The sequence below is a fragment of the Psammomys obesus genome, unplaced genomic scaffold (assembly GCF_907164565.1).
Source record: "Psammomys obesus unplaced genomic scaffold, mPsaObe1.curated_primary_1811, whole genome shotgun sequence".
Taxonomy (NCBI): domain Eukaryota; kingdom Metazoa; phylum Chordata; class Mammalia; order Rodentia; family Muridae; genus Psammomys; species Psammomys obesus.
In genome coordinates this window covers 1,043,766-1,071,516 of record NW_026594311.1, presented here as the reverse complement: position 1 = coordinate 1,071,516, position 27,751 = coordinate 1,043,766, and the positions used below count along the sequence as shown (strand labels likewise).

Sequence of the window (27,751 nt, the reverse complement as noted above, 5' to 3'; positions counted from 1 at the left end):
ATCGGTTGCCGGGGCGTGGCGCCGCGAGTCTCGCTAGTCAGTTCTGGCCGTTGCGGTTGTACTCGTGCTCATCTCTTGCGTTTCCATCCGTTGAGACTGAGGGCGTAGAGAAGACCCGCCACCTTCTCGGGTATTCCCGTCAGAAAGACACCTTCGGGGCCGCTTTCTCCACCCTCGTAGAGACTCACTGGCGCCACTTAACCTGGAAGCTCTAGGCTGGCTCCCATTCAGAAGTTGTAGCACCAACATTCTGGTGCTTGTAACACGGCTAGCTACGGAAGCAGGAAGTTTGAGTTTTGTTCTCGTGTTTTCCTTTTCTTTCTTTCCTTCTTTTTTTTTTTTCCCTCTTTCTTTCTCCCCCCCCCCCCTTTAAGGAAAAAGGGGTGAGGGCGGGAAGTGCCGCCGTGACAGAAAGGTGTGGCGTCCTGGCCCTTTAAACCCGGGGGGGGGGGGAGGATCCGGAAGTTGGTGGGCGGGGTGAGCGGCCCCTATATAAGAGCGCCGCCGCGGCGCGGGGTCTCCAATCTGCCATTTTCCGCCCGCGAGCGAGTCTCCGGCGCCCCGACCCCTCTGTTCTCTCCGCAGGCAGTGCTCTGCCCACCGGCCCACCACCTCAGGGGAACGATGGCCACGGACTCCGCAGCCACTGCCGCCCTCGCCGCGGAGCTGGTTTCCGCTGACAAGTAAGCGGGGCTGGTGGCGAGCGCGAGGCAGCGGCCAGCCCGCCGGGAGAGCTTGGTGGCCGGGGCGTCGCGGGCGGGCGGGCGGGCGGGCGGGACCGGAGAGCCGCCCTCGCCCGCCGGTGCCCGGGGAGGGCCGGCCCGTGCGGGCGCCCCCGCGGGGACGGCGCGGCCGGCGCCCCCTGCCCGGCTTTCCGCGGCCGCCATCTTGCCGGGGGCAGTGGCGGCGTCTCCACCGCCGGCCCCTTTTCTTCCTCCCTTCCCCGGCCCGGGGCTGCCGGCGGGGAGGCGGGCCCTCCGGCGCCGGGCGCCTCCCGAGCCCCCGCTCCCCGCGCACTCCCGGCGCACCGCTCTGTGGAGACGAAGCCAGAAAATGACCGGCAGATTTGGCGCCAAAAAAAAAAAAAAAAAAAAAAAAGCCAAAAATAAAAAAAACCAAACCCGAGAAAACAACAAACCCCACACACACGGCTGGAGGCTCGGCTCCGTGGGACCCGGGTGGGTGGGTGGGGCCTCGCGGAGGGCGGGACTCTGCACGCGCGCCCTCGCCGTCCTGCTTCAGGGCAAGGGGGCGGGCCCTTGAGGAGGCGGGAAAAGTCCATTGTTTGGGGTCCGAGCCGCTCGTGCCAGAGCGGTGGGGCGCAGGGAAGTTTACTCCGCGCCCCTCCCTGGTGTGGGGTGATGCGAGCGTGGTGACGGGAGTGACGCCCTGTGACCCTCCACCTTGGCGAGGAGGGGTCGTGGTTATTGATATTTTCCGAGTGGGTCGGAGACTTTTTGTTTCTTCAGGAGACGTTTCCACTTTCGTAGGGTCCTCGGTAAAGCCTGCGAGGAGCTTTCAGTCTAAGCAGTTTGCTCGTTAGACGATTCAGCTAAGGGAAAGAACCCCCCCTCCAAAAAAAAAAAAAAAAAAGAAAACAAAAAACCAAAAAAACAAAAAAACAAAAACGAACGACTTCCTTGAGTTTCGCAGTGCTGGTCACACATGCGCATTTTGGATATTGCACAAAAATGTTTTCCATAGAGTAGGTTCAATTTTCCGATCTTGTCATTTTGGGGTGCTTTTTTTGGTCACTTGTGTACTTCAGAAGTTTGCCTTGTATAAAAGCAATGGTGCCTGTGAGATTTTTATGAGTGATTCCCTCCCATCCCCCATAGGTTTGTGTATTTTAGATGACATTTCACTTAGTACAGTTCTACCTGAGATTCATGTATTTGCCTACCCTATCACCTTCTGGTTCCTTTTCTAGTGGGTTCTTGAAAAGCAGTTTTTTGTTTTTTTTTTCTCGAGACAGGGTTTCTCTGTCCTGACTGTTCTCCACTCCTTTGTAGACCAGGCTGGCCTTGAACTCATAGAGATCCACGTGCCTCTGCCTCCCTGAATGCTGGGATTACCAGTGTGCTTTATTGTGCCCTTGTGGGAAGTGCAATTTTAATTTTAGATTCTCATCTACCGCTTCCTCTTCATTGGTTTCTTAGGAGTAAAGTGGACTGAGTTTGGGAATTTTGTAGAATTTGTTGCAAACAGATCTTTTACGGTGTTTTCTGAAGAACTGTTGATATTAACATTAGAGATTCTTTGGGGCATGTAACTGGTGCTTTCTTAGCATATGTGAAGACTTGGGTTAGATCTCCAGCTTTCTTGCTTGTTTGTTGAGATAGGGTTTCTCTGTTTTAGCCCTGGCTAAACTGGGACTCCCTCTATAGCCAATAGTGACCTTGAACTCAGAGATCCACTGTCTCTGCTTCCTGAGTGATGAGAAGTAAAGGCATGTACCACCACCGACTGGCTTCCCCCCGCCCCCTCAGGGTTTCTCTTATGTGTCTTATATAGCTCTGGCTGTCTTGGAACTGATATCCGCCTGCTTCTTGCCTTTAGAGTGTTGGGATTATAGTGGGTCAATAGCACCCTGCCTCCATCTGTTTTTTTTTTTTTTTTTAAGTTTGAACAAACTTAACAGAAATTTTCAGGTTGTTTTTTGTGTCCAAACAAACTTTGGCTATTGGAGAAATAATTCCCAGCTTCCTGACTGGCTATACACAGAAAATTACATGCCTATCTAATTTTTTTTTTTTTTTTTTTTGAGACAGACTTTCTTGGGTAACCCTGGTTGTCCTGGCTTGCCTCAAACTTAGATCCACATGTCTGTGTCTCCCAAGTGCTGGGATTAAAGGTATGCCATCACCACCCAGCCAAGTAATTTGAGTCACATGACAACAGTGTGAAAGAATAAAGGGGCTGGGGAGATGGCTCAGTGGTGAAGACCACTGGCTGTTCTTCCTGAGGACCAGGGACCAATTCTCAGCACTCACATAGCAGCTCACAACTGCTTGTAGCTTCACTTCTAGGAGATCTGTCAACCTTCATAGACATACATGCAGGCATAATGCCAGTTGAACATAAAGTAAAAATAAATGAATATTTAAAAAATCAGGAATAGAGAAAATTTTTTAAAAAGGATTTTATGTATGAGTGCTCTGTCTGCATGTACACCAGCCTGCCAGAAAAAGGCATCAGATCCCAGTGTAGATGGTTGTAAGCCACCGTGTGGATGCTGGGAATTGAACTCAGGACCTCTGGAGGGGGCAGACTGTGCTGTATCTCCAGGCCAAGAATTTTTTTTAAGATTTATTTATTATGTATACAATGTTCTGTCTGTATGTACAACAGATCTCATTATAGAGGGTTATGAGCCACCATGTGGTTGCTGGGAACTGAACTCAGGACCTCTGGAAGAGCAGCCAGTGCTCCTAAGCTCTAAGCCATCTCCCAGCCCCCAAGAAAGTTTTAAAAAATTTTATTTGTTTTATATATATGAGTGTTCTGTCTGCATGTACACATGCATGCCAGAAGAGGGTATCAGATCCTAGTGTAGATGGTTGTGAGCCACCATGAAGTTGCTGGGAACTGAACTCAGGACCTCTGGAAGAGCAGACAGCACTCTTAAAATCTCTGAGCCATCTCATCTCTCCAGCCCCCAGACCAAGACATTTTTATTTTTTTATTTCTTTAAAAAATTTATTCAGTGGGCTGGAAAGATGGTCCAGAGGTTAAGAACACTGGCTGTTCTTCCTAAAGGTCCTGAGTTCAATTCCCAGCAACCACATGGTGGCCCATCCTATCTATAGAGAGATGCCCTGGTGCCCTCTTCTTGTGTGCAGGTAGAATGATGTATAAATAATAAATAAATAATCTTTAAAAAAAAAAGATTTATCATGTATACAGTGTCTGCCTATATGTTTGCCTGCATGCCAGAAGAGGGCACCAGATCTCGTAGATGGTTGTGAGCCACCATGTAGTTGCTGGGAAAACTGGAAGAGCAGCCAGTGATCTTAACCTCTGAGCCATCTCTCCAGATCCCTAAAAATATTCAAGCGATAGTCTGAGTTAAATGCTATTTACTTCAGTTTTCATTTCCTTATTTTCCATGAAAAACCTTACCTGGCAGGAAGTTGTATTGTTTAATTAGTTAGAAGAACCTAGGACTTTGTATGCTAGTCAGACCTTTTACCACTGAGTCATATCCCCAGTCCCAAAATAAAGTGTTTTGTGTTTCAGGTGAGGTTGAAGACTTTACAGTTTTGACTTTACAGTTTGGGGGATGTAGTACAGTGGAATGCTTGCCTCGCATGCATGACATACTGGGTTGGATCCCTAGTATTGGGTAAAAAAACAGGACGGTTAGTGTACATCTGTAATTCTAGCACGTAGGAGGCAGAGGTCTTAGGCAGGTGAGTTTGAGGCCAGCCTGGTCTACAAAGTGAGCCCAGGACAGCCAAGGCTACACAGAAAAAAACCTGTCTTGAGAAACAAACAAAAGCAGGGGTTGGGGATTTAGTTCAGTGTTAGAGTGACTGTGCACAAGGCCCTGGGTTTGGTCCTCAGCTCCCAGAAAACAAAAACAGAAAAGCAACAACATTGTAGCTTCATATGTCTGTGCACCATATACATGCCTAAGGCCCTTGGAGGTAAGAAAACATTGGATCTCCAGGACTGGAGTAAGAGATGGTGTGGGCCTCTGTGTGGGTGGCAGGAATTGAACTCGAGTCCTCCACAAAAACAAGCATTTTTTTTTTTTTTCCTTTGAGATAGAGCTTCTCTGTGTAACAGCCCTGGCTGTCCTAGAACTCCCTCTGTAGACCAGGCTGGCCTTAATCCCAGAGATCCGCCTGCTTCTAGCTTCCAAGTGCTGTGATTAAAGGCATGAACCACCACTGCCCTTTTTTCTCTTTTTGGTTTTTTGATACAGGCTTTCTTTGTGTAGCTCTTGCTCTCATGGAACTTGTTTTGTTCTTAAATATAGTCCTGGGGCTGGAGAGATGGCTCAGAGGTTAAGAGTGCTGGTTGCTCTTGTAGAGTTCTGAGTTCAGTTCCCAGCAACTGCAAGGTGTGGCTCACATGGAGGTTCATGACCATCTATAATGAGATCTGCTGCCCTCTTCTGGCTGTCAGGCAGAACACTGCATATAAAATCAGCCAATTTTAGTTGGCCTTAGCTTCCCAAGTGTGTAAAATTACACATGCCCCTACTAATGACAGCCAAAAAAGAGTTTATTCCTAGTGTTTTGTTTTTTAATTGTTGAGACAGTTTTACTACATAGCCCAGGTTAGCCTGGAACTCACAATGTAGACCTGGCTGGCCTCAGACACAGAGATAGACCTACCTCTGCTTCCTAGGTGCTGGACTTAAACGCATGGACCACCTTGCTTGGCCTGATAATTTATTTAACAAGTATATTTTGAGCTAGGTTATGGTGCACATTTTTAATTCCAGCACAGGGGAGGTACAAATAGGCAGATCGCTTATGTGTTTGAGGCCAACCTAGTTTATAGAGCTGGTTTCAGGACAGCCGAGGCTATGCAGAGAAACCCTTTCTCCAAAAAATGTATGTTTTTGAAAAATATTAAGGTCTGTTGTTGTGCATAATATGTAAGTGTGGTGCCAGAGCACTCATGTGGTCAGGGACAACTTTCAGGAGTTCTGGGAAATCAAACTTAAGTTATCAGTTATGCACAGTAAGCACTTCTACTTGTTGAGCCGTCTCTCCCACCTTTTTTTTTCTCCCCTTTGAGGCAAGGTTTTTCTCTGCAGCCTTGGCTGTCCTGGACTTGCTTTGTAGACCAGGTTGGCTCCGAACTCAGAGAGCCGCCTGCCTCTGTCTCCTGAGTGCTGGGATTACAGGCATGTGCTACTGTGCCTACCTCTAAATGTAGTTTATATTTGATCCTCCTGTTTCTACCTCCTGAGTGTTTGGATTACAGCATGAGCCACCAAACCCTGCTAAATTACTTGCCTGTTCTAGTGACTGTTAGTCACTTAACACATAAAATTAATTTTTAGGGCTAGGTGTGGCACACACTTTTTTTAATTCCAGCACTTGGGTGGTAGAGGTAAATTCATAGTATTTTAGTAAACTGTTAATGGCATACAGTGAGCTGTACAAAGCTTTTAGTGTATTTAGAGATGTGGTATTGCCCTGTAACATAGCTTCTATTTCATCTGTTACATATTAGAAGTAAAAACCTAGTCCTTTAATTAAATTTGTGCCTGTTCAGTTGGATCAGCATGATCGTAGTCCTGAGGATGGAGGCAGTAGCTCAGTGGTAGAGCACTTAATGTAAGCCTAGTATGTGCAAGACTTTGCCTAGTGTCTGTGTCTGAGGAGCTGCTGCAGAGTTTATGCTAGGGCTCTAAAAGGCCACTCTAGGATCTGGTAGATAGACTACTCTGCTGTGTCGGGTACTTGAAAGTACTGCCTCTTACATTGTGTCTGTTTCCCCGCCCCCGGTTCTTGCTGTGAATGCTGCTGCTTACTTCAGTGGTTTGCTATTAAATTGTATTTCTTAGGCTGTATTTTGTGTAGTAGTAACGGGAGCATATGTGAGTGGAAATCAGAAGACAACTGTGTCAGTCATTCTCTCCTACCATGTGGAGTGCTGGGATTGAAGGTGTGCACCACCACTGCCTGGCTCTGTTGGCTGTTTAAAACATGAAATTTTCTTTTATACTTTATGTGTTTACATTCTTCTGACATTACTTAACATCCACAATTGAAATACCTTTATTTTTACTTTTTCTATTTTTTATTGTAGAATAAAACTTAGGTTGTCAGGCTTGGCAGCAAGTATGTTTTTATCCACTAAGCCATCTCTTGACCTGAGAATTGAATTTATTTATTTTTTTTATAAAGATTTGTTTATTTACCATGCATACAGTGTTCTGCCTGCATGTACACCTGCACACCAGAACTCATAGATGGTTGTGAGCCACCATGTGGTTGCTGGGAATTGAACTCAGGACCTCTGGAAAAACAGCCAGTGCTCTTAACCTCTGAGCCATCTCTCCATCCCCCTGAGAATTGAATTTAATAATGGGTGTGATAAGCACTGGGCATGGGAGTGCATCCCTGTAATCCCAACACTCTGGGAGACAGAGGCAGGTGGATCTTTTGAGTTTGAGGCCAGCCTGATCTATAGAGAGAGTTTCCAGGATTGTTACACGGAGAAATCCAGTCTCAAAAAAACCAAAAAGGGAAAAAAAGAAAAAAAAAAATGTGTGTGAGTCAGTAATGCTTGCTTTGTGCTGGCTGCTGTTGTTCATCCGTTCATTTCCCGTACCCACCGCAGACAGGGTTTCTCTCTGTAGCCCTGGCTGTCCTGTCACTCTGTAGACCACCAGGCTTGCCTTGAACTGAAGAGATTTGGTTGCTCGTGCCTTTCGAGTGCTGGGATTGAAGGCATGCATCACCACTACCTGGCTCTGTTTTGGTTGTTTAAAACATGAAATTATCTTTTATATTTTCTGTGTTTATATTCTTCTGACATAACTTAACATCCAAGATTAAAATACTTTTATTTTTATTATAGAATTGAAGATGCCCCTGCTCCTTCTACCTCTGCAGATAAAATGGAGAGGTGAGATTATGGTACAATTATTTATGTTCATATCTGCAACAGAAGTGAAATAATATAATCAAGGACAGTTTGCTCACTGGGGATGAAATCCAAGGCCTTTCTCATAGTAGTCAAACACTGCATCACTGGAACTGTATCTTCTGCCCCTCAAGTTTTCTTAGATGCCTCTAGGGTCTGCAGAACCTTTTCCAGAAATCATTTAGATCATTTTTATAAAGAAAATCTGTCTCTTTCTTTGTTTAGACCACTGGTGCTAATGTAAACACAGTGGTAGGTAATCTGATAGACCTCCAATGTAAATAAAGCCTTGTGGTGCCATGACCACTAGAGATTATTCAAATATCTGGATATTTGGAAGACATTTGTCCAAAATGAGAACATTATTTAGGGGAATCAACTGACATTGTGTTTCTAGTAATAGAATTTGAGGTAAATGAAAATTAAAATTTTTGAGGATTGGATATAGCTAAGTGTTAATGTGCTTTCTTAGCATGCGTGAGAACCTAGGTTCAGGGCGATGGTGTCACATGCCTATAATCCCAGGACTCAGGAGTAGAGGCAGGTGTATCTTTGTGAGTTCAGCCTGGTCTACTATGTAAGTCTAGGACAGCCAGGGCTATACACAGAGAAACCCTGTCTTAAAATAAAATAGAGAGAGAGAGAGAGAGAGAAAGAAAGAAAGAAAGAAAGAAAGAAAGAAAGAAAGAAAGAAAGGAACATAGGTTCAGTCTCCAATAACAGAAAATAAAAGATTTTTGAGTTTACATTTTGTTATGTAAACCCAGTCATCTTAGCTTCTTTTCTGTTGTCTTATAAAGCATTGACCAAAAGCAACCTGGGGAAGAAGGGATCTACGGAAACACTGCTGTTATTCTCTTTGGTTTGCTTACAGGCTCATGCAGGCCAGTCTGATTCTAGGCTGTACTACTCAGTTGGCAGCTAAAGCTAACTAGAACACCAACAAACAAAAACTTAAAAAGAATTTTAATTTGGGAAAAAAAAATTTTTTTGACCGTGATAAATTTGGTCCCAATATTTCAAAAATTTTCTGATGAATTGGAGGTGATTTTTAAAAAATGTGGTAAGAGGTAAGCATAATAGCACTTACTGTAACTAGCTATTCTAGGAGGTGAAACAGGACGGTTGATTGCTTTAGTCTCAGTTCATGTCCTATCTATGCATCTTAGTGAGACCCACTTCTCATTCCTTTCTACTGAGTGCTGGGTACAGGCATGCACCACCATTCCTGGCTTTTTTTTTTTTAATACTATGTTGTGTGACTAACATAAGCTGGTCTTTAACTTGGTATGTAGCTGAGGATTTATACCACCACACCTGGTTTTATGCTATTCTAGGCTTTAAACCCAAGGATTCATACATAGGCAAACATTTTTCCAATTTAACTATATCCTATACCTAGTGAGGCATACCTTCAAAACTTACTTTTTTCTTTGAGACTGGGTTTGTCTGTGTAGCCTTGGCTGTCCTGGACTTGCTTTGTAGACTGGGCTGGCCTTGAATTCACAGAGAACCACCTGCCTGTGCCTCCCAAGTGTTGGGATTACAGGTGTGCATTATCATGCCCTTCTCCAAAAACATTTTATTTATTAATTTTTAATATTTTAAAGATTTATTTACTCTTTCACCTATTATGTATACAGTGTTCTGCCTGCATGTACACCTACAGGCCAGAAGGGGGCACCAGATGAGATGATTTTTGTAAGCCACCATGTGGTTACTGGGAATTGAACTCAGAACCTTTGGAAGAGCAGCCAGCCAGTGCTCTTAAGCTCTGAGCCATCTCTCCAGCAGCTCAAAACATTTTTAAAATTTAGTTTTTAAAATATTTTTATGTGTATAGGTTTTCTGCCTGCATGTACGTTTATGTACCACCTATGTAACTGCTGTCCCTTGGAAGCCAGAATAGGCCATTGGAACCCCCAGAACTAGGTTGTGAGATGGCCATATGGGTGCTGGGAATTGAATAGAGGTCCAGTGCTCTTACTGAGCCGTCTGTAGCCTTCTGTATCCCTCCCATCCCCCATGCACTTCTTTCTGAGAACAGGGTCTTACTATTTTAACCCTGGCTGAACTGGAACATTATGTAGACCATGCTGACCCTAAACTCACCTCCACATTGCTGGGATTAAAGAATGCACCACCATGCCTTAATTTTTTTTTTAATGTTTGTGGTGTGAATGACTACAAATATGCTTGTATGCTGTTGTGTGTGTATGCATGCATGTTCACTCAAAGGCACAGGGTTAATACTGGGATTCTTCTTTGATCATTCATTGAATAAGGAGCTCTCAGCTGAACCCAGATCTTGCTGGGTAGGATCCCTTCTCTGCTTCCTAAGTACTGAAGTACAAGTGTGTCCACCCTGAATTTAAGAGTATTAGGGGTGGCTGGAGAGATGGCTTAGAGGTTAACAGCACTGTATGTTCTTCCAGAGGTTCTGAGTTCAGTACCCAGTAACCACATGGTAGCTCACAACCATCTATACTAGAATCTGATGCCTGATATGTAAATGATCTACGAATAGAGCCCACTCATACGTAAGATAAATAAATAAATAATTTAAAAAAAGATTATTAGGATCCAACTCGAGTCGAGCTTTATCCACTGAGCTGATATCCCAGCTTCCTGTTCATTTAGTTGTCTCTTCCCTCTCACAACCCCTCTACAGTTTCTCTGTATAGCAGCCCTGGCTGTCCTGGAACTCACTGGCCTTGAACTCTCAGAGATTTGCTTGCCTCTCTCTGCGAGGATCAAAGGCTTGCACCACCACACACAAGTTTTTAATTTTCTCTTTTTTTATTTTTAATCAATTCATACACTTATCTATATTTTTGAGAGAGAAGGTTTCATATAACACTGGTTGGCCACAGTCTCCCTGTATTTCCTGTGATGAACTTGAATTCTCTTGCCTCTTTGCCAACTGCTGAGATTACAAGTCTGTAATCTCTATCCCTGCTTTTGTGCAATACTGGAGATTAAACCCAGGGTCTTTTGTGTTTGCATAGTAGATAAAACACTATCAACTGAATTATATCCATCCTTCATTGTTTTATTTCCTGAGAGAGAGTCTCACTATGTAGCTATGGCTGTTCTTGAATTTTCAGAGATCAGTTTACCTGTTTCTAAAATTCTGGGATTAAAGACATGCACCACTACCCCTGGCTTCTGCTTGCTTCTCTTTTGTTTTTGTTTTTGTTTTTTTTCTTTTAAAGTTTGTGTGTGTGTGTGTCTGTCTGTGTCTTTTGTTTCTGTGAGGTGTATTTGTGAATGCCAGAGCATGGGTGGTGGAGGTTAGATAATGACCTGTGAATGTCTCATTTTCTGTTTATGCATGCTAGGGTTTTTGAATCAGTTGTCAGGCATTGAGGCAACCACTTTGACCTGCTGAGCCATTTTGATTCCTTAATTTTTCTGTATTTGATGTGAGATAATAATTTTGTTTTACTTTTTAAAAATTATCTTTCTTTAATATTAGTGTATGTGTTTGTAGCTATGTGATCTTATGTGCCCCACATACGTGCAGGATTCTGCAGGGCAGAGGAGGTCATCGGATTACCTGAAACTGGAGTTACGTACAGTATTATGGGACCCCATGTGGTGCTGAATATTAAACCTAGGTCTTCTGGAATTTTTTTTTTTTTTTTTTAAGATTTACTGTGTATCTAGTATTCTGTTTACATATGTCCCTGCATGCCAGAAGAGGTCACCAGATCTCATTATAGATGGTTATGAGCCACCATGTGGGTGCTGGGAATTGAATTCAAGAGCAGACAGTGCTCGGTTAAGCATTAGCCCCAGCTAATGCTCTTAACCCCTAAGCTATCTCTACAGACAATTTTTAAAATGTTACTCCAGGACTGTTTGCTATAAAGATTGCCCACTTCTCATAGATTATTTGGTACTTTTGTCAAAATTTTAATTGAATTATGTGAATATATATTGTGTTCTGGTCTGTTTTCCTTTATGGCAGTACCATATCTCTTTTTTCCAAGACAGGATCTCTGTGTAGCCCTGGCTGTCCTGTAACTCACAGAGAGATCTGTCTCTGCCTCCTAAGAGCTAGGATTAAAAGCAGTGGCACCATGCCCGACACTATATTCTGTTACCTTATTCACCATTTCTTACTTAATTAAGTGTTTTTCTTTTGTGGTACAGGGGCTTGATTGAATCTAGGCCTTATGCATGCTAAGCAAAGGTTTTAACTGAGTTTGCTCAGCTGTATTCTCAGTGCTCTGTGTTTTTTGTTTTTTTTTTTCTTTAAATTTATTTTTATTTTGTGCGTGTTTTGACTGAGGAGTCCTTGGAACTAGCGTTTAGTGATGGTTGTGAGCTTCCATGTGGGTGCTGGCAACTGAATCTGGTACCTCTCTGCAAGATCAGCCACTTAACTGCTGACCCTCTCCCCCTTTTTGTTTTAAAGATAGACTCATTTTATAACTCTGGCTGCTCTTGCCTAAGATCATGGAGATCTGCCTGCCGCCTTGTGAGTGGTAGGGTCAAAGGTGTGTGCCACCACAGAATCTTGTTTTTGGGAGGGGGTCTCATGTAGGGTCATCTCTACAGCCTGAGTATATATAACAGGTATCCACCACCTTGTCTTGTGTATGTGTACTAGAGACTGAATGTAGAGCTTTGTGCATGCTGGGAAAGCACAGTTATATCTCAATCCTCAACTCTGTTTTTTTGTTTTATTTTGGTTTTTCCAGTGCTGGGATCAAAGGTGTGTACCACTATATGTCTGGCTTGTTTTTTATTGTTTTTTTTTTTTTACTTTTAGTTAGCAAACCTGTGAATTTGGGTTCCTTGGTGGTTTCTCTTGTGTATTTAGCATTTATTCTTAATATGTACTCTAATGTTTGTAGAACTTTTTCTCTTTTTGGTTTTTTGAGACAGGTTTTCTCTGTGTAGCCTTGGTTGTCCTGGACTCTCTTTGTAGACCAGGTTGGCCTTGAACTCACAGATCTTCCTGCCTCTGTCTCCCTAAGGCAGGTGAATGTTGTATTTCTGATTTCTTGTTTGTTTTTTATAGTGGTAGATAAGTGTGACTTAGGTCTTTTTTCTCTTTTTTTTTAATATAGGATCTTGGTGTGTAATTCTAGCTGTCCTCATTATCAGTCATCCTGCCTTTGTCTTTAGAGTGTTGGGATTATGGGTATATGCCATCATACCTAGTTAATTTGCTAGTTCTTCCATAGCAGTCCAGAGTTAAAATTTTAACCTATTAAGGTTGAAATGTAACATCCAATGAGTATTGATTTGATATTTGAAACTAAATAAAGTATTTTCTTGCAGTCTGGATGTGGATAGTGAAGCTAAGAAACTACTGGGATTAGGACAGAAACATCTGGTGATGGGGGACATTCCAGCGGCGGTTAATGCATTCCAGGAAGCGGCTAGTCTTTTGTAAGTATATTCCTTATTGTAAAGTAGTATATATATAGCAAAAATTTAAAAGGTTTTCTGTAGGGAGAAAGAAGGAAGAATGAGGGTAGGGGTATAGGAGTACAGTGCCTAATATATGTGAACGCCTATGCCTCATCCTCTGAACCACAAAAACAACTCTGGCTTTTTATTTTCTGTGGAGGAGTTATTCTTGTATGTAATTTTAAAACCTAAATATTCTGGGTAATTTCAGGCTTCAATTTTTTTTTTTTTTGGATAAGATTATAATAAAAAGACATAATTTGTTCTTTTTATTATATAAAATAAGCTTGGGAGCCAGACCGTGGTTGTGCACGCCTTAATTCCAGCATTTGGGTGGCAGATACTAACTAGCCTGTTTAGCAGATCGAGTACCAGGACATCCAGGGCTACACAGAGAAACCCTGTTTCAGAAAACCAAAACCAAACCAAACCAAAAATATACTTGACTTTAATTCTAAGACCTTTTGCATGAAAGCAAGTACATTACCATTTAGTTAAACCTTTGTCTACTGGGGCTATAAGTTTGGTTTTTAAATTTATTTTTAATTTTGTTTTATGGGTATGAATGTGTTGCCAAAAAGTGTGTGTGTGTGTGTGTGCGCGCGCACACACACACATACACACCAGATGCCTGTGCTAGTCAGAATTGGGATCTCTTTGGAAGTAGGTTATTGTGAGTTGTCAAGTATGTGGATGCTGGGAATCAAACTGAGTTTCTTGAGACAGTTTGGGGATGGTGGGGATGGGGTGTTGTTGCACCTCTTTAATCTTAGGACTTGGGAGGCACAGATAGGGAGATCTCTGAGTTTGAGGCCAGCCTGGTCTATAAATCTAGTACAGGATAGCCGAGCCTATACAGGGCCCAAGGGTTCAATTCTCAGCATCCACATGGCAGCTCATAACTGTCTATAACAGCTTCTAGAGCTTCAGCTTCTAGAGCTTCTGACACCCTTACATAGAAAAACATACATGTAGGTGAAATATACCAATGAACATGAAATGAATTTAAAATGAAAACAAAGAATACTGTTTATTTTAGTATGCCTTTGGTTCTTTTTTATTGTGTAAGTCCCAAAGGTCTTAGAACTGTTCTGGTCACAATGGTATTAGTAATGTGTCAGGAAGAATACCTCTTATAAAATACTTAGTTGGTGGCATTTAAAATATACATTATGTATAGATGAACAACAATAATACAAAATTAACTTCATGTGTTCTTAACTTGTAATTAACAATGTTCAGATTAGGTATTTACCTTCTTTGTAGAGGCAAGAAGTATGGAGAAACGGCTAATGAGTGTGGAGAAGCCTTCTTTTTTTATGGGAAGTCACTTTTGGAGTTGGCCAGGTATGTCTTAGAAAGCCTAATTTTATGAATAGAATGCCTTATATTATTTGGTCTTCTTAAAAGTTGAAGCTTAAAATTGTGTGAAGAATGAAATTAAGTTTTGAGATTTTGAATTAGTGGAAGCAGTGATCTTTTCAATAATAGTCAATGGTCAAGACTTTAAAATGGGGGTGTGAATGTGTTAAGTACTCTAAATTAGCTCAACAGTTAACAAGGACTGTATGTAGTACAATTTGAATAAGTAACACATAAAAGTATCTTGTAAATAAGACTTTCTGCTTGGTATGGTATCACATTTGTGAATTTCCCAAAACCTGGGGGACCAAGTTCAAGTTTTGTAACCTAACCTACAAAAGAAGATGTCTTAATCCCATCTGCCCGCCTCTACAGTTAAAATTGACTGTATGTAGAAATTAACATTCTTGGGAGCTGTTCAATAAATACATTACATAAATAACACTAAATTTATTAATTTACTAATAAATAATTTAATATTCAATTATGTAAGTATTAGGTAAATAACAGACTATTTTGAGGATATGCAAAATAATAAAATGATCAGTCTTTACACCTAATTCTGTTAAGTTTCATAATTTTGTGATTATTCAGGGCACTTAATGACATGTAAAAATGTTGACAAACTGTCACTGGCCATTTAAGGAAATGGAAATAGAGGAGAGATTTTATGTTTAGAAATGGTGTGTTCCTCCTGTAAAAAGAAATGGATAGGCGTTTTAGTCTCTGGTGATACTATTTGTACTTTTCAGGGTGACAGTTTGCTTTTTGTTAGCATCTTACAGTGTTAATTTATGTTACAAGATTTAAATGCTTTCATTAGTATATTTTAATTGTTTATATTCGTTAGGATATTTTCATACATATATTTCAATTTTTTACTCACACTCACCCTCTCAAGCCTCTCTCACTTCTATTACAACTTCTGGGTGCAGTGGCGCATGCTGTAAGCACTCAGGGAAGCAGAGGCAGGCAATCTCTGAGTTTGAGGCTAGCCTGGTCTACAAAGCAAGTCCAAGGCAGCCCAGGCTGCATACACACAGAAATCCTATCTCAGAAAAACAAAACAAAAAAATCTTCCCAACTATGTCCCCATTGATGTATGCTACCTGGTGGATTTGCTGAGGGTTGTTTATAAGCGGTTAGTTTGTCAGTGTTCTGGCTTTCCCATCAATTGTCTGTATATAGAAAAATCTGGAAGGAGGATTGAGTGAAGCATCATGAGCCCCTCCCTTTTTCATGACAGGCTATGTGGGCAGGCCCACTCCTGTGGAGATCATGTATAGGCTTAAGCCTAGCTGCTGGTGAGCAGAAGAGGCTTGTCATACCTGAAGTCAGTGTCCCCATCCTTCCTTGCTCCAGTTCATACATTCTTTGTGCCTCTTCTTGATGTTCCTTGAGCCGTGGAAGGGTGATATAGATGTCCCACTTACAGCTGGGCGGGCATTCTAAAGTTTTGATATTGGTTGTCTTCCTTGAGCATGTAGATTTTTGTTTTTTTTTTTTTAATTGGTGTGTCTTAGTTGACCAAGGCAACACATATAAATGAGTATATTAGAGTCTTAGAGTGACAGAGGGTGAATCCATAGTAACTATCTTGGCAGGGAGCATTGGCCACAGGCTGACAGTCATGTCACTGGATCAGTAGCTGAGAGCTTAGATGTTGGGACAGCAACCAAGAGAGCTACCTTGGGCTTTTGAAACTTCAGTGGCTACCTGCAGTGATACTCTTTTTCCAACAAGATTATACTTTCTGATCCTTCCCAAATAGTTTCACTAGCTGAGGATCAAGAGTTCTAGCATGAGCCTATGGGAGCCATTTTTATTCAAACTGCTACAGGCGTCTCACTTTGTAGACCACAGTGGTCTTGGACTTAAAGAGAACTGCCTGATTTCTGATTCTTGAGTTGCGATTAAAGGCATATGATGCAAGGCTGGGCCTAGTGTTTTTGTTGTTGTTTTTTCTTATTTTAGCTGGGCAGTGACTGGTATTATGCATCCTTATTACCAGCACTCAGGAGGCAGAGACAGGCCACCAAGTTCGAGGCCAGTCTGCTCTACAGAGCTAGTTCCAGGACAGCCAGAGCTGTCTTGAACCCTGTCTTGAGAAACAGAGAAGGAAAAACACATGTGCACATGCGTGCAAGTGCTCCTCAATCCCATGGAGCTCGAGTTCCATTTGTGAGTTATATCTGATGTGGGATGCTATCAACTGAACTCAGGTCTGCTGGTAGAACAGCAAGTGCTGTTAACCATTGGACCATTTCTTCAGCACTGCCTCTCCCTCCCTACCCCCCCCCCCCTTATTTTTAAAAACTAGATTTTGCTGTGTGGATCTAGCTGGCTGGAACTTGTAGAACTTCTGGTTTGAATATGTAGTTTTATATTCTCTCTTTTTTTTTTTATTCTTCCTGTTGCTTTTTTTTTTATTCTTAAAACACATTGTTAGGAACTAGTTATACTTTTATGCTTTTTCCTCTTATAGAATGGAGAATGGAGTGTTGGGAAATGCCTTAGAAGGAGTGCATGTAGAAGAGGAAGAAGGAGAAAAAACAGAAGATGAATCTTTGGTAGAAAATAATGATAATGTAGATGGTATGTAGAGTTGCATGCTTCTTTCAAGAGATGCGACGACATATATTTCCTTTAAATAAGTTATGGAAATAGGGTTCTCCTTATGGTGGTTGGTTTCTCCAAAGGCACTTGGGCTGATGCATTGGGTATAAGCCATTACTAAATGATAGTGAGCTTAAGAGGATAATTAAATGTATGAAATAGGTAAGGTCTTTTAAATTGACATACTGAATATGAGATAAAATTAAATACTTTCCTGACGCATATTGTTAACACCTTGCATAGCCCAGTTATTTTAATGGGAGTCCTTGGAGCAGTTTTGTTACATTCATCTTGGAAAATTAAGTATTTTCTAAGTTCATTTGAGCTTTATGAATCAAATAAGTATAATGTTTAAAAGAGGGAGGAAAGCTTGACATCTCTTTTTCCAACTGGTAATCAGATTACTTGACATGAACCCATACAGGTTTCATTTCTTTTGCAGTATGTTGCTTTATTGGCTTGGATTCTCCCTTTGCTTTTCTCTTGTGGGGGGCCATCTGCTAAAACTTAGTCAGTCTACTTGAGGGTTTAAAGGGAATGTACTTCTAGTTTCCATTTATGCTTTTATTATTAAACTCGGAGATATGTTTATGCTTCATGTTCTCTAACCATGTAGAGGAAGCAAGGGAAGAATTGAGAGAACAGGTTTATGACGCCATGGGAGAAAAAGAAGCCATAAAAGCAGAAGGCAAGTCTCTGTCAAAGCCTGAAACTGATACAGAACAGGAAAGTGAAGTGGAAAAGGGTGGAACAGAAGATATGGATATAAGTGAGTCTGCAGAGAAGCTACAGGAAAAAGTTGAATCGACTTCAAAGCAGTTAACTGAATCCTCTGAAGAGGCAAAAGAAGCAGCAATTCCAGGACTGAATGAAGCTGAGGTCACTTCTGGGAAGACAGAACAGGAATCATTGTATACTGAGGAAGGAAAATCAATTTCTGGAGCCTATGTTCAAAATAAAGAATTCAGAGAAACAGTGCATCAGGAGAAGGAGGGAGAGGAAATAATAAGCTTAGAGAAAAAGCCAAAAGAAACTTCAGAAGATCAGCCTATTAAGGCTCCAGAAAAGCAGGGCACATCAACGAAGTTAGAAGCTGAAACAATAGACCCCACAGTCAAGTCAGTGGACGTGGGTGGGGAGGAAGAGAAGGATCAGGTAGCTGCCTCTGAGAGTGAAGTAGGAAAGGCTGATCTTGAGCAGCTGTCAGGGCAAAATGTTGAAGTGTCAGCAGTGTTAGCTGCAGACCCTGGATCAGAAGTCTCTGAGAAGCCAGGGCAGGAGATTACAGTCCTTGCCAACAATGGTTCAGCTGATGAACCATCAGCTGCAGGAGATCAGACTCCTAGTGAACCACAGACTTCTGCAGAAAGACTGACAGAAACTAAAGATGGCTCAAGTGTAGAGGAGGTCAAGGCAGAGCTGGTTCCTGAACAGGAGGAAGCTATGCCACCTGTAGAAGAGTCTCAGGCAGCTGGAGATGGGGTTGAGACCAAGGTAGCCCAGAGGGCCACGGAGAAAGCACCTGAAGACAAATTTAAGGTAGCTGCTAATGAAGAGACACAAGAGAGAGACGAACAGATGAAAGAGGGTGAAGGTAACTGGGATATGCTAGAGTTACAGTGGGTGGAGTTTCTTCTAGATTTGAATTACTAATCATTGGTAAAAGTCAGCCTTCCATTCAGGATTTTCAGTCTGCCTTTTAATTAGGAAAGGATTTTTTTAGGAAAGGGCAATGAAAATCAGGTTAATAAGAACATGATGATAGGTTTAGCAAGTTAAATCAAGAGCAGCCAGTCCTTAGCTGGCTGTTAACTAATTTTTTAGTTTTTACTAACTACAAAGTAGGTCTTTGGATTTCTGAATTGTGGCTAGCTATCAGTAACTTGTTATGCTATACTAGCCAGTGAAATGGTATGAAGGGTGGATTGGAAATGGGTTGTGCGATAGGGAAGGAGGCTAGGCTGGCAGAGAATGCTGAATGGATGTTCAATTGCATGCCTTTGACTTTTTAAATTTACCGTTCCCATGTTTTCCCTTTTGTGCTGTAGGAAATAGGAACAGCAGTAGAATCCACTGAATTGGTACACTTAAGCAGGCATGCCATTTAAGTGAAGGCAGCTAATTTTCTGGTGCCCTTTTCACATTTAGTTCATAGAAATGTTTAGAGCATTATTCACATTAATTTTAGCAGTCCCCTTCAGGGAAAAGAGATAGCAAAGTACTTAGCCATTATCCCTTTTGTTGCTTCCTTCATTTCATGCTTGCTTTGGCTGCTAATCAACTACAGTGTTATCTGCTTAATAGTGATTCAATTTTATCAAGATTTTAGACCTCTAATTACTAATTGGCACGTCTGACTTGAGTTGTGCTCAGTTGGGGATTCTACTGTATATAAAGTTTCATCTAACACTGGCATTAATAATTATAGGTATATTTCAATTAATCTCCTGTGTAATTGCTAGACTATTTCAAGAATTGTCTTAAGCTACGGATTTTCAGTGATCCATCTTTATTAGTGACTATTCTGGTAAGCATCTGCCTTTGTGTAGGTCCCTGCACTCCAGCCAGTAAAGACACACAGCCAGAAGTGGACTTGCTAAGTGGCAGTACTATTGGGCTTCTTGAGCTTTATGAGTTCTTTAATAGAAAGCATAGAATTGAATTCCTCGGGTTTTGAAAAAACTCATGTCTTGATTCTTCCTTCCCCCAGTGTTCAGCCCTATAAAGTGACATTTTTTTATTATTTGGTTAGTAAAGTTTTGTGAATTTTACAAATAAGGAATGGGGAGAAAGCCTTCATCACACCTAATAAAGACAGCTGAGTGAGTCTGCCTTTAGGGTATAGCCACTTTGGTTGGTTCCTTTATATCTGATAAATGCTAACTTTACATGTGGGTAAAAAGGGCATGTCACTTAAGTGTGAGAACCTGAGTTTGAATGACTCCCCAGAACCCACATGAAGCTCAAGGGAGATAGGAGCCATATAGACAGAGAATTCATGGAAGCTTGTGGAACAACTAGCCTGACACACAAGAGGCCCTGCCCAGTCTCTTACTAGACCCAAGGCTGTCCTCTTCCCTACAGAGATGACATGATGTAAGTACACCCACAGTCTCACACATGCTTCTCCACACACAAGTAACCCTCCCGTGCATGGGATAGCAGTGAGTGGTAGAATACTTCTCTGACATTGCAAAGTTTGATTCTTGCATTAAAGAAAATAACAGATAACCATTTTATGGTATTTGACATTTTACCACTTTTGGGGTATCTGCATTTCTCAGATAATCAATGTCTTCTTAATTGTCATGTTAGATGTGGTTAGTAAATGAACAAAAGTTTAAATTACAGTCATAAAGATAGTCTATGCTTAGGTGGTCTGTGCTAGTTGATCTTTTGGGTATCTGATTTACTTGTAGGAATTCTAGAATTAGTTGTTCTTAATTTGTTTTTGAAGCAAGATCTGACTATAATCCAGACTGCCCTTAAATGTGGCAGTCCTCCTGCTTAGGTGTCCGCTGTGCTGGGTTTACAGATGTGAGGATTGCATGGCTTAATTTCTAATTATGCTTTTGTCATATTTTAAGGATGACATAAGCTCAGATAAATGATATAAAACAGGAAAATGGAATATGCATATGAGTAGTAATACTCATTTTTAAGAAGCTCAGAAAATATTTAAATTTATATTTGCTGAGGACATTAGGACATTCCCACTATTGTTTGGTCACTGGTTATCAAGTTTGGGAGAGTTGGCTGGCTTTCTATTTACATAGCTCATCTCTGTTCCATAAAGCAATACCATAGATTTCTCAAGCTTACCCCATTCTCAGGTTATTGTAAGAATTTTAATGTACAAATTTCCTGTAAAATTCTAAGTAAGGTATTTTATGTCAAATTAAATTTCACAAACTTTGGTATGTGAATGGGTACAGATACCAGTTAAATGTAAGTCTTATTTTTTAAAAAAAGATTTATTACATATACTGTTCTTCCTGAACACCAGAAGAGGGCACTGGATCTCATTATATGGATGGTTGTGAGCCACCATGTGGTTGCTGAGAGTGGAACTCAGGACCTCTGGAAGAACAGTCAGCGCTTGTAACCTCTTGAGCTATCTCTCCAACCCCCTGTAATTTTGTTTTTTTGAGACAGCACCTCATTCTGTAACCTAAAGTGTAGCCCTTGTTGCCTCCAACTTTTAATAATCCTGCCCCAGCCTCCTGGGATGGCATGAGGGCCCATGCTTGGATATAGTTAAAATTTTAAAAGAGTATTGTTAAAGTACATGTATCTATTTCTGCACTCTTGGATTATTTTATGAGGATTGGTGGAGTCATTAAAAAATCAACATCTAGTCTAAACTTATTTAACTAAAATATATGAAAAAGATAATGTTGGAGCTGGATAAATAGCTTAGTGGTTAAGAACTTGTACTGCTTTTGAAAAGGACCTGAGTTTGCCAACATTAGACAGCTCACAACTGCCTGTAACTCCACCTCCAAGGGGGTGGAGTTGAAGGGGGGGAAATCTGACACGCTCGCGGGTGTTTGCATTCCTGCATACTCATTGAGCAAGCAAGTGGGGTGGCGTAGGGGGGACTCCAGTTTCAGTGAGAGGCCCTGTTGTAAGAAACTAAGCTGGAGAGTGATAGAGGAAGACACAGAGCGCTGACTTCTGGTTTCCTATGGACACCTCACACACAAAAATGAACCTTTTGATTATAAAGGGTTTATTGTTATCTAGGTTGTTATTTGAAAATAGTTAAAGTACTTTGGTTAGCACCAGCAATTGGCAATATGTAAGAATTTTCTGTGCCTAGTCCCATTGTGAAACAGTTGATTTGCAAATAAAACTGCTCACTCATTTATTCACCCCCCCTCCCCCACAAGGATTCTCTGTGTAGCTTTGGCTGTTCTGGACTTGCTTAGTAGACCAGGTTGTACTTGAAACTCAGAGATTCACCTGCCTCTGCCTCCCCAAGTGCTGGGATTACAGGCATGCGCCAAACTGCTCTCATTTAACCTGAGTCAAGATAGGCATTGGGTTTAGTCATTGGGAAGCAGAGGCAGGCAGATTTCTGGTTTTGAAGCAGCATGGCATACAGGCCAAGTTTTAGAACTGCTTAGACTACACCTTATCCTAGAAACATTTCCCCACTAATAACTTCCATTTTATTTCATCTCTAAGGCTTACTTTTAATGTTTGCATTCCCACGATAGGTTGTTGACAGGTTGCATTTGTGATTTTTATTTGTTTGTTTTGTTTTTTCCTCCTGGAGATAAAAATGTTGAGTATGGGGCTGGAGAGTTGACTCAGTGATTAAGAGTGAGAGCACGTTCCTGGCACCCACATGGCAGCTCTCAGCTATCTACAACTCCACCCAGAGGCTCACACCTCACACAGATGCAGGCACAACATGAGTGCACATGAAGTAAAAATAAAATTGAAAATGAGAAATCTTAAAATTACTGAGCATGTTGAGGCTAGCCTGGTTTACATAGTGAGTTCCAGGATGGCAAAGCTATACAGAGAAACCTTCTCAAAAAGTCCTCCCAGTGTTGAGCAGGCTGGCAATGTGTACTCAACTACTAGGGAGCTGCAGAAAGATTGTTGGTTCTTGGTCTTTTCAACCATATGTGCTATGCAGTAAATTTGTTTCTTTGAGAAGGAAAACAACCACAAAAATCCCCACCTAGCTTACTGAACGATGACAGTGAACTGATTGTATCAATTAAAATAGTTGACATTATAAAGTTGTCTTATCAATAATAGTTTATTAGAAAACCATGTTCTTTAAACAACCGATTTGTGACTGTACATGAAAATAGTGGGTGTGGCTACACATTTAAATCTTTTTCTTTTGGGGGGGTTTGGGTTTCTCTGTGAAGTCTTGGCTGTCCTGAACTCACTTTGTAGACCAGGCTGTCCTCAAACTCAGAGATCTGCCTGCCTTTGCCTTCCAGAGTGTTGGGATTACAGGCATGTCCCACTGTGCCTGGATATACATTATTCCCAATTTTTTGAGCTGGCTGGAGTCTGTGACATGCACATTGGGGAGAGTTGATGGAGATTTGTCTCTTCCCACCGCCTGTTGTAGGAACACTGGTCTTGTGGTTATTGTCCTAAATGGACTAGAATTAATAAGTTTTTGGTACTTTGAGAATAATAGGATTGTCCTAACAAATGTAATATGATTGTCTAAAACCTGTTTGTTGAGTAGATATTAGATACTAGCAAGAGATTATGCATAGGTGATGTTTCTTATTCTGAATCACATCAGGTTTCTAGTCTAGAGTTGAACGAGATGGTGGCCACTCACTTTATTTTCCGATTAGATGCTGACTTTGATTAGCCTCTTTTCTCTTCTTAGAGGGTAGCTTGACAGATATTTAGCAGATCAGACCAGACAGAAAATACCTTTTGTTATACCTCAATACTGAGGAATTTTTTCTTATAGAAACTGAAGGCTCAGAGGAAGATGACAAAGAAAATGACAAGGCTGATGAAACACCAAACGAATCAGCTCTTGAAAACAAGGTAAGCTGTTATTTCTCCTATACCATTACAGCTTTGTTACTGTAGGGTTAAGGGTTACTGGTATAGGAAAGGTTACTCTGGATAGCTGGTGCTTGGTTAGGGCTTAGGAATTTTTTTTTTTTTTTCCATTAGAAGATGAAATACACCATCACAATTACCTCCCTGACATAAGGTGACAAAAGCTATAGACCACCTATAGTGGTGGCCTATCTGGTGGGTTTTAGGGAGAGGGGCTGCATTTTGAATTGCAACCAGTATTTTTTTTTTTTCAAATTATAATAAATTATACATTTAAATTTATTCTCTAAAAAGATGCCTGTCAAACTTGTGCTTTTACCTAATGCCAATGATTTGGATATATTTCAGTCTCTTCAAGAAAATGAAGAGGAGGAGATTGGGAACTTAGAGCTTGCCTGGGATATGCTGGATTTAGCCAAGATAATTTTTAAAAGGTAAAAACTTGGTGATTTTGGGCTTATGTGGGACTTTGTGGTTGGAAATAGTAGTTTAGAAGTAGACAAATATTTTTAAGGCTGTACTAATTTTTTTTTTTTTCTTTTTTCTTTTTTTAAGGCAAGAAACAAAAGAAGCCCAGCTTTATGCTGCACAAGCCCATCTTAAGCTTGGAGAAGTTAGTGTTGAATCTGGTAATGCATTTTGTATTTTTCTGTCTCCTAACTTCCCCATGTCCCCATTCTTTTCCTGTTTTCTTCAGAATTGACTTTGCACAATCAAAGGTGGAGTGGCAGGTTTTCCAGCCCTCCGCTGACTAAAGCAAAAATACAGTTTAAGACTTAGCTAAAGACTTAGTATGGCACCTGGAGAGATGTCTCAGAGGTTAGGAACACTGGCTGTTCTCCTAAAGGTCCTGAGTTCAATTCCCAGCAACCACATGGTTGCTCGCAACCATCTATAATGAGAGATGATGCCCTCTTCTGGCTTGTAGCCATACATGCAGCTGGAACAGTGTTTAAGAATACATCTTTAAAGAGTAGCGTAGACTCTATATAACAAAATCCAATTGACAGAAGAATAGGTCTGAGTTCTATATAGTGGACAGCCTTGTAAATGGCATATCCTGACAGTTAATTTAAGCACTCAGGAGGGGAGTGGAGGATCTCAGCTCAAGGCCAGCATGGTTTACATAGCAAGTTTCAGGCCAGCCAGACCTGCATAGTGAGACCCTGTTTGGAAAGGAGAAGGAGGAGGAGGAAGGAAGAGTTAGAAATATAAAATGAAAGTCTATTCTTGAACTGAATTGATGATATTAAATGCTGTCCAATTCTTGGTATTCTGTCTTCATTCATCAGAGAATTACATCCAAGCTGTGGAGGAGTTCCAGGCTTGCCTGAGCCTGCAAGAACAGTATTTGGAAGCTCATGACCGTCTCCTTGCAGAGACTCACTATCAGTTGGGTTTAGCCTATGGTTACAACTCTCAGTATGATGAAGCAGTGGCACAGTTTGGCAAATCTATTGAAGTCATTGAGAAGAGAATGGGTAAGTGAATAGCTACTTTATGTTTAGATGATACAGTGATGTACATTTTGACAAAAATGGGTCCCTTTGTTATTAATGGTTTAAGTCCATTCTTTGTAGCTGTACTAAATGAGCAGATGAAGGCGGCTGAAGGCTCATGTACTGAACATGAGAAAGAAATTGAGGAGCTGAAAGAGCTGCTACCTGAAATTAGAGAGAAGATAGAAGATGCAAAGGAATCTCAGCGTAGTGGGAATGTAGCTGAACTGGCCCTGAAAGCTACTCTGGTTTGTTGAGTTTTACCTTAAAATTTTTCTAAATGAAATGCTTGTGTGGTATAATCAATGGTTATAGTCCATTTGTAAGAAACTTTTCCTCATGATTTGATTCTGAGGTAGTTTATCAGAATAAGAGTTCATCTCACTCATACCAGTGGTTAGAAAGCATGCTCTGGGGGCTGGAGAGACGGCTCAGAGGTGAAGAGCACTGGCTGCTCTTCCAGAGGTCCTGAGTTCAAGTCCCAGCAACCACAGGGTGGCTCACAACCATCTATAGTGAGATCTGCTGCCCTCTTCTGATGTGAAGGCATATATTCAGATATTGCATACATAATAAATAAATAAATTTATATTAAAAAAAAAGAAAGCATGCTCTGTATGCAGACAGGCTAGGTAGATTTCCATCACTGCTAGTTTGTGTGACTTTGGACATTTCTTTGTTTTCAGTATTAATACCTTACCTGTGTGTAAAATGTTTTTGACAATATAAAAGGCTTAAGTCATGGAGTCTCTTAACCCTGTATTGCCTGGCTCTGCTCCCAGCCACTGGCATGCTGGGGAATGCTCAGTTGTCTCTCGAAGACCTTGCTGTGTAGCTGGGGCTCTATGCAGCAACTTACTTGTCTGTCTCACACAGGTGGAGAGCTCTACTTCAGGTTTCACTCCTAGTGGAGCAGGCTCCTCGGCCTCCATGGTGGGTATTGTGTTTCTGTCAATAGGCCTACTAAGAGCCTAAAAGTTTTTGTAAATTGTTAATAACAAAGGCTTATTTTTGCCAGATTGCCAGTAGAAAACCAACAGATGGTGCTTCCTCATCAAATTGTGTGACTGATATTTCCCATCTTGTCAGAAAGAAGGTACATGTACTTATTTTTCACCTTTTCCCAGTCTGCATTTGAGGGTAGGAAGTTTGAAATAATAGCTAGGAATAATTGACTCACACTAAGTGGCACAGTGGACACTCATTTTCAGAAGACCTAAGGCTTTTTGCACGATCGGTTTTTACTTGAAATATCTTACATGACACATTCAGTTTCTTAACCTGGTGGCTATTTGGAAAGCTAATGGTGAGGATTGATCAGATGAGTACATTTCAGGAATCTGGCTGCTTTTTTTTCGTTAGTAGTACGTTTTCTTCTGACACTTCTGCTAATTGTTGCTCTGTGGTGTAAGTCTTTGATTCTGTGTTTGCTGACTGAAAGCAGGTTTACTTGTGATCCTTACCGCTCAGTTCACCCTCGCCTAATTCCATGTGCCTCAAGTAGGGAAGTTTTAGCATTGCCCTTTAACCAGAGAGCAGATCCAAAGGGCTATGAGTTAGGGTATTCAGGATATTGGCATCACAGGGGTTATAGGATTATCTTGCAATTGTCCTAAGCCTTTACAATTATACCTTTAGAGAAAACCAGAGGAAGAGAGCCCCCGGAAAGATGATGCAAAGAAAGCCAAACAAGAGCTGGAGGTAAATGGAGGCAGTGGGGATGCTGTCCCCAGTGGAAATGAAGTTTCAGAAAACATGGAAGCTGAGGTGGGTAGTTCTAAGATGTGGTCACTTGCCTCACAAGCTGTTCTTAGTGGTGGGAAGCCAGGCCTCCCCAGTGCTTATGTGATAGCAGAAAATGATTACACTGAAAGTTGTTTGCATATAAAGTTATAAATGAATGTATGGGAAGTGATCAGCAATACTATTCGATCATTTCTACTTGACCTTTCCCATGTAATGTGTGACCTACTAGCTTTATCAATGTTATCTTGTAGGGAAGGGGACACATGTTTACTTACCGAAGCCTGCTTTATTATATACGACGAGATGGCTTATGTCAAGGTGTTATACCTAGACTTTTGTCTTTCAGGCTGAGAATCAGGTTGAAAGCCGGGCAACAGCAGAGGGGACAGTGGAGCCTGCAGCTACAGTTGAAAGCACTGCATGTTAAGAGGGAGCAGAACCTTCCTCCTGAGGGAAAGTGGTTTTGTACATAATGTATTTTTTCACTTTTGGGGATTCTTTTTTTTATAACTTCAAATAAAGATTGTAGACAACAGTGGAGGCTTTGATGGCTGTTTTTCTTCATTATGGTGGAATATATATGCCTTGGGGCACTCAAGGTTTTTTTTGGTGTGTGTGTGTGTATGTGTGTGTGTTTATTGTGTATTGCTGTTGCACATCCCACAGGTGATCAGGTGTGGCTAGAAGCTGCCCTTCCACTGGTGCTGTTTCTGTTTCCAAATACTTGGCTGAATTTAATTGTCTGTAAGCTTTCAGTGGTGCTATCCCTGGATGGAGTCTACCAAGCAGGAAATCTGGTGCTGAAAATGGATGATGGAATACAAACCAGTTCTTGAGTTGTACCTATCTTTGTTCTCCTGGTTTTCATTTAAGGCCATAATCGTATCCTGGAGAAACTTGCTCTGATGTGAAAGGTTCAGATTGAAGTG

At 41.4% G+C, this 27,751-nt stretch overlaps 1 protein-coding gene across 2 annotated transcripts; it reads left to right on the top strand.

Annotated features, from left to right (window-relative positions):
* Positions 1–102: 102 nt before the first annotated feature.
* Positions 103–27,751, top strand: Nasp (nuclear autoantigenic sperm protein). Of its 2 annotated transcripts, XM_055618513.1 has the most exons (16): positions 103–130; positions 586–683; positions 7,549–7,596; positions 12,910–13,020; positions 14,308–14,388; positions 16,889–16,998; positions 17,636–18,613; positions 23,480–23,559; positions 23,926–24,011; positions 24,133–24,206; positions 24,870–25,058; positions 25,158–25,324; positions 25,953–26,009; positions 26,095–26,172; positions 26,715–26,843; positions 27,169–27,751. In XM_055618513.1, the coding sequence occupies exons 2-16, from the start codon at positions 625–627 to the stop codon at positions 27,247–27,249; spliced, it is 2,328 nt and encodes a 775-aa protein (XP_055474488.1). In that variant the 5' UTR covers positions 103–130; positions 586–624; the 3' UTR covers positions 27,250–27,751. The 2 variants fall into 2 exon arrangements, with proteins under 2 accessions (XP_055474488.1, XP_055474489.1); XM_055618514.1 differs by lacking the exons at positions 103–130; positions 17,636–18,613 and having other exon boundaries at positions 518–683.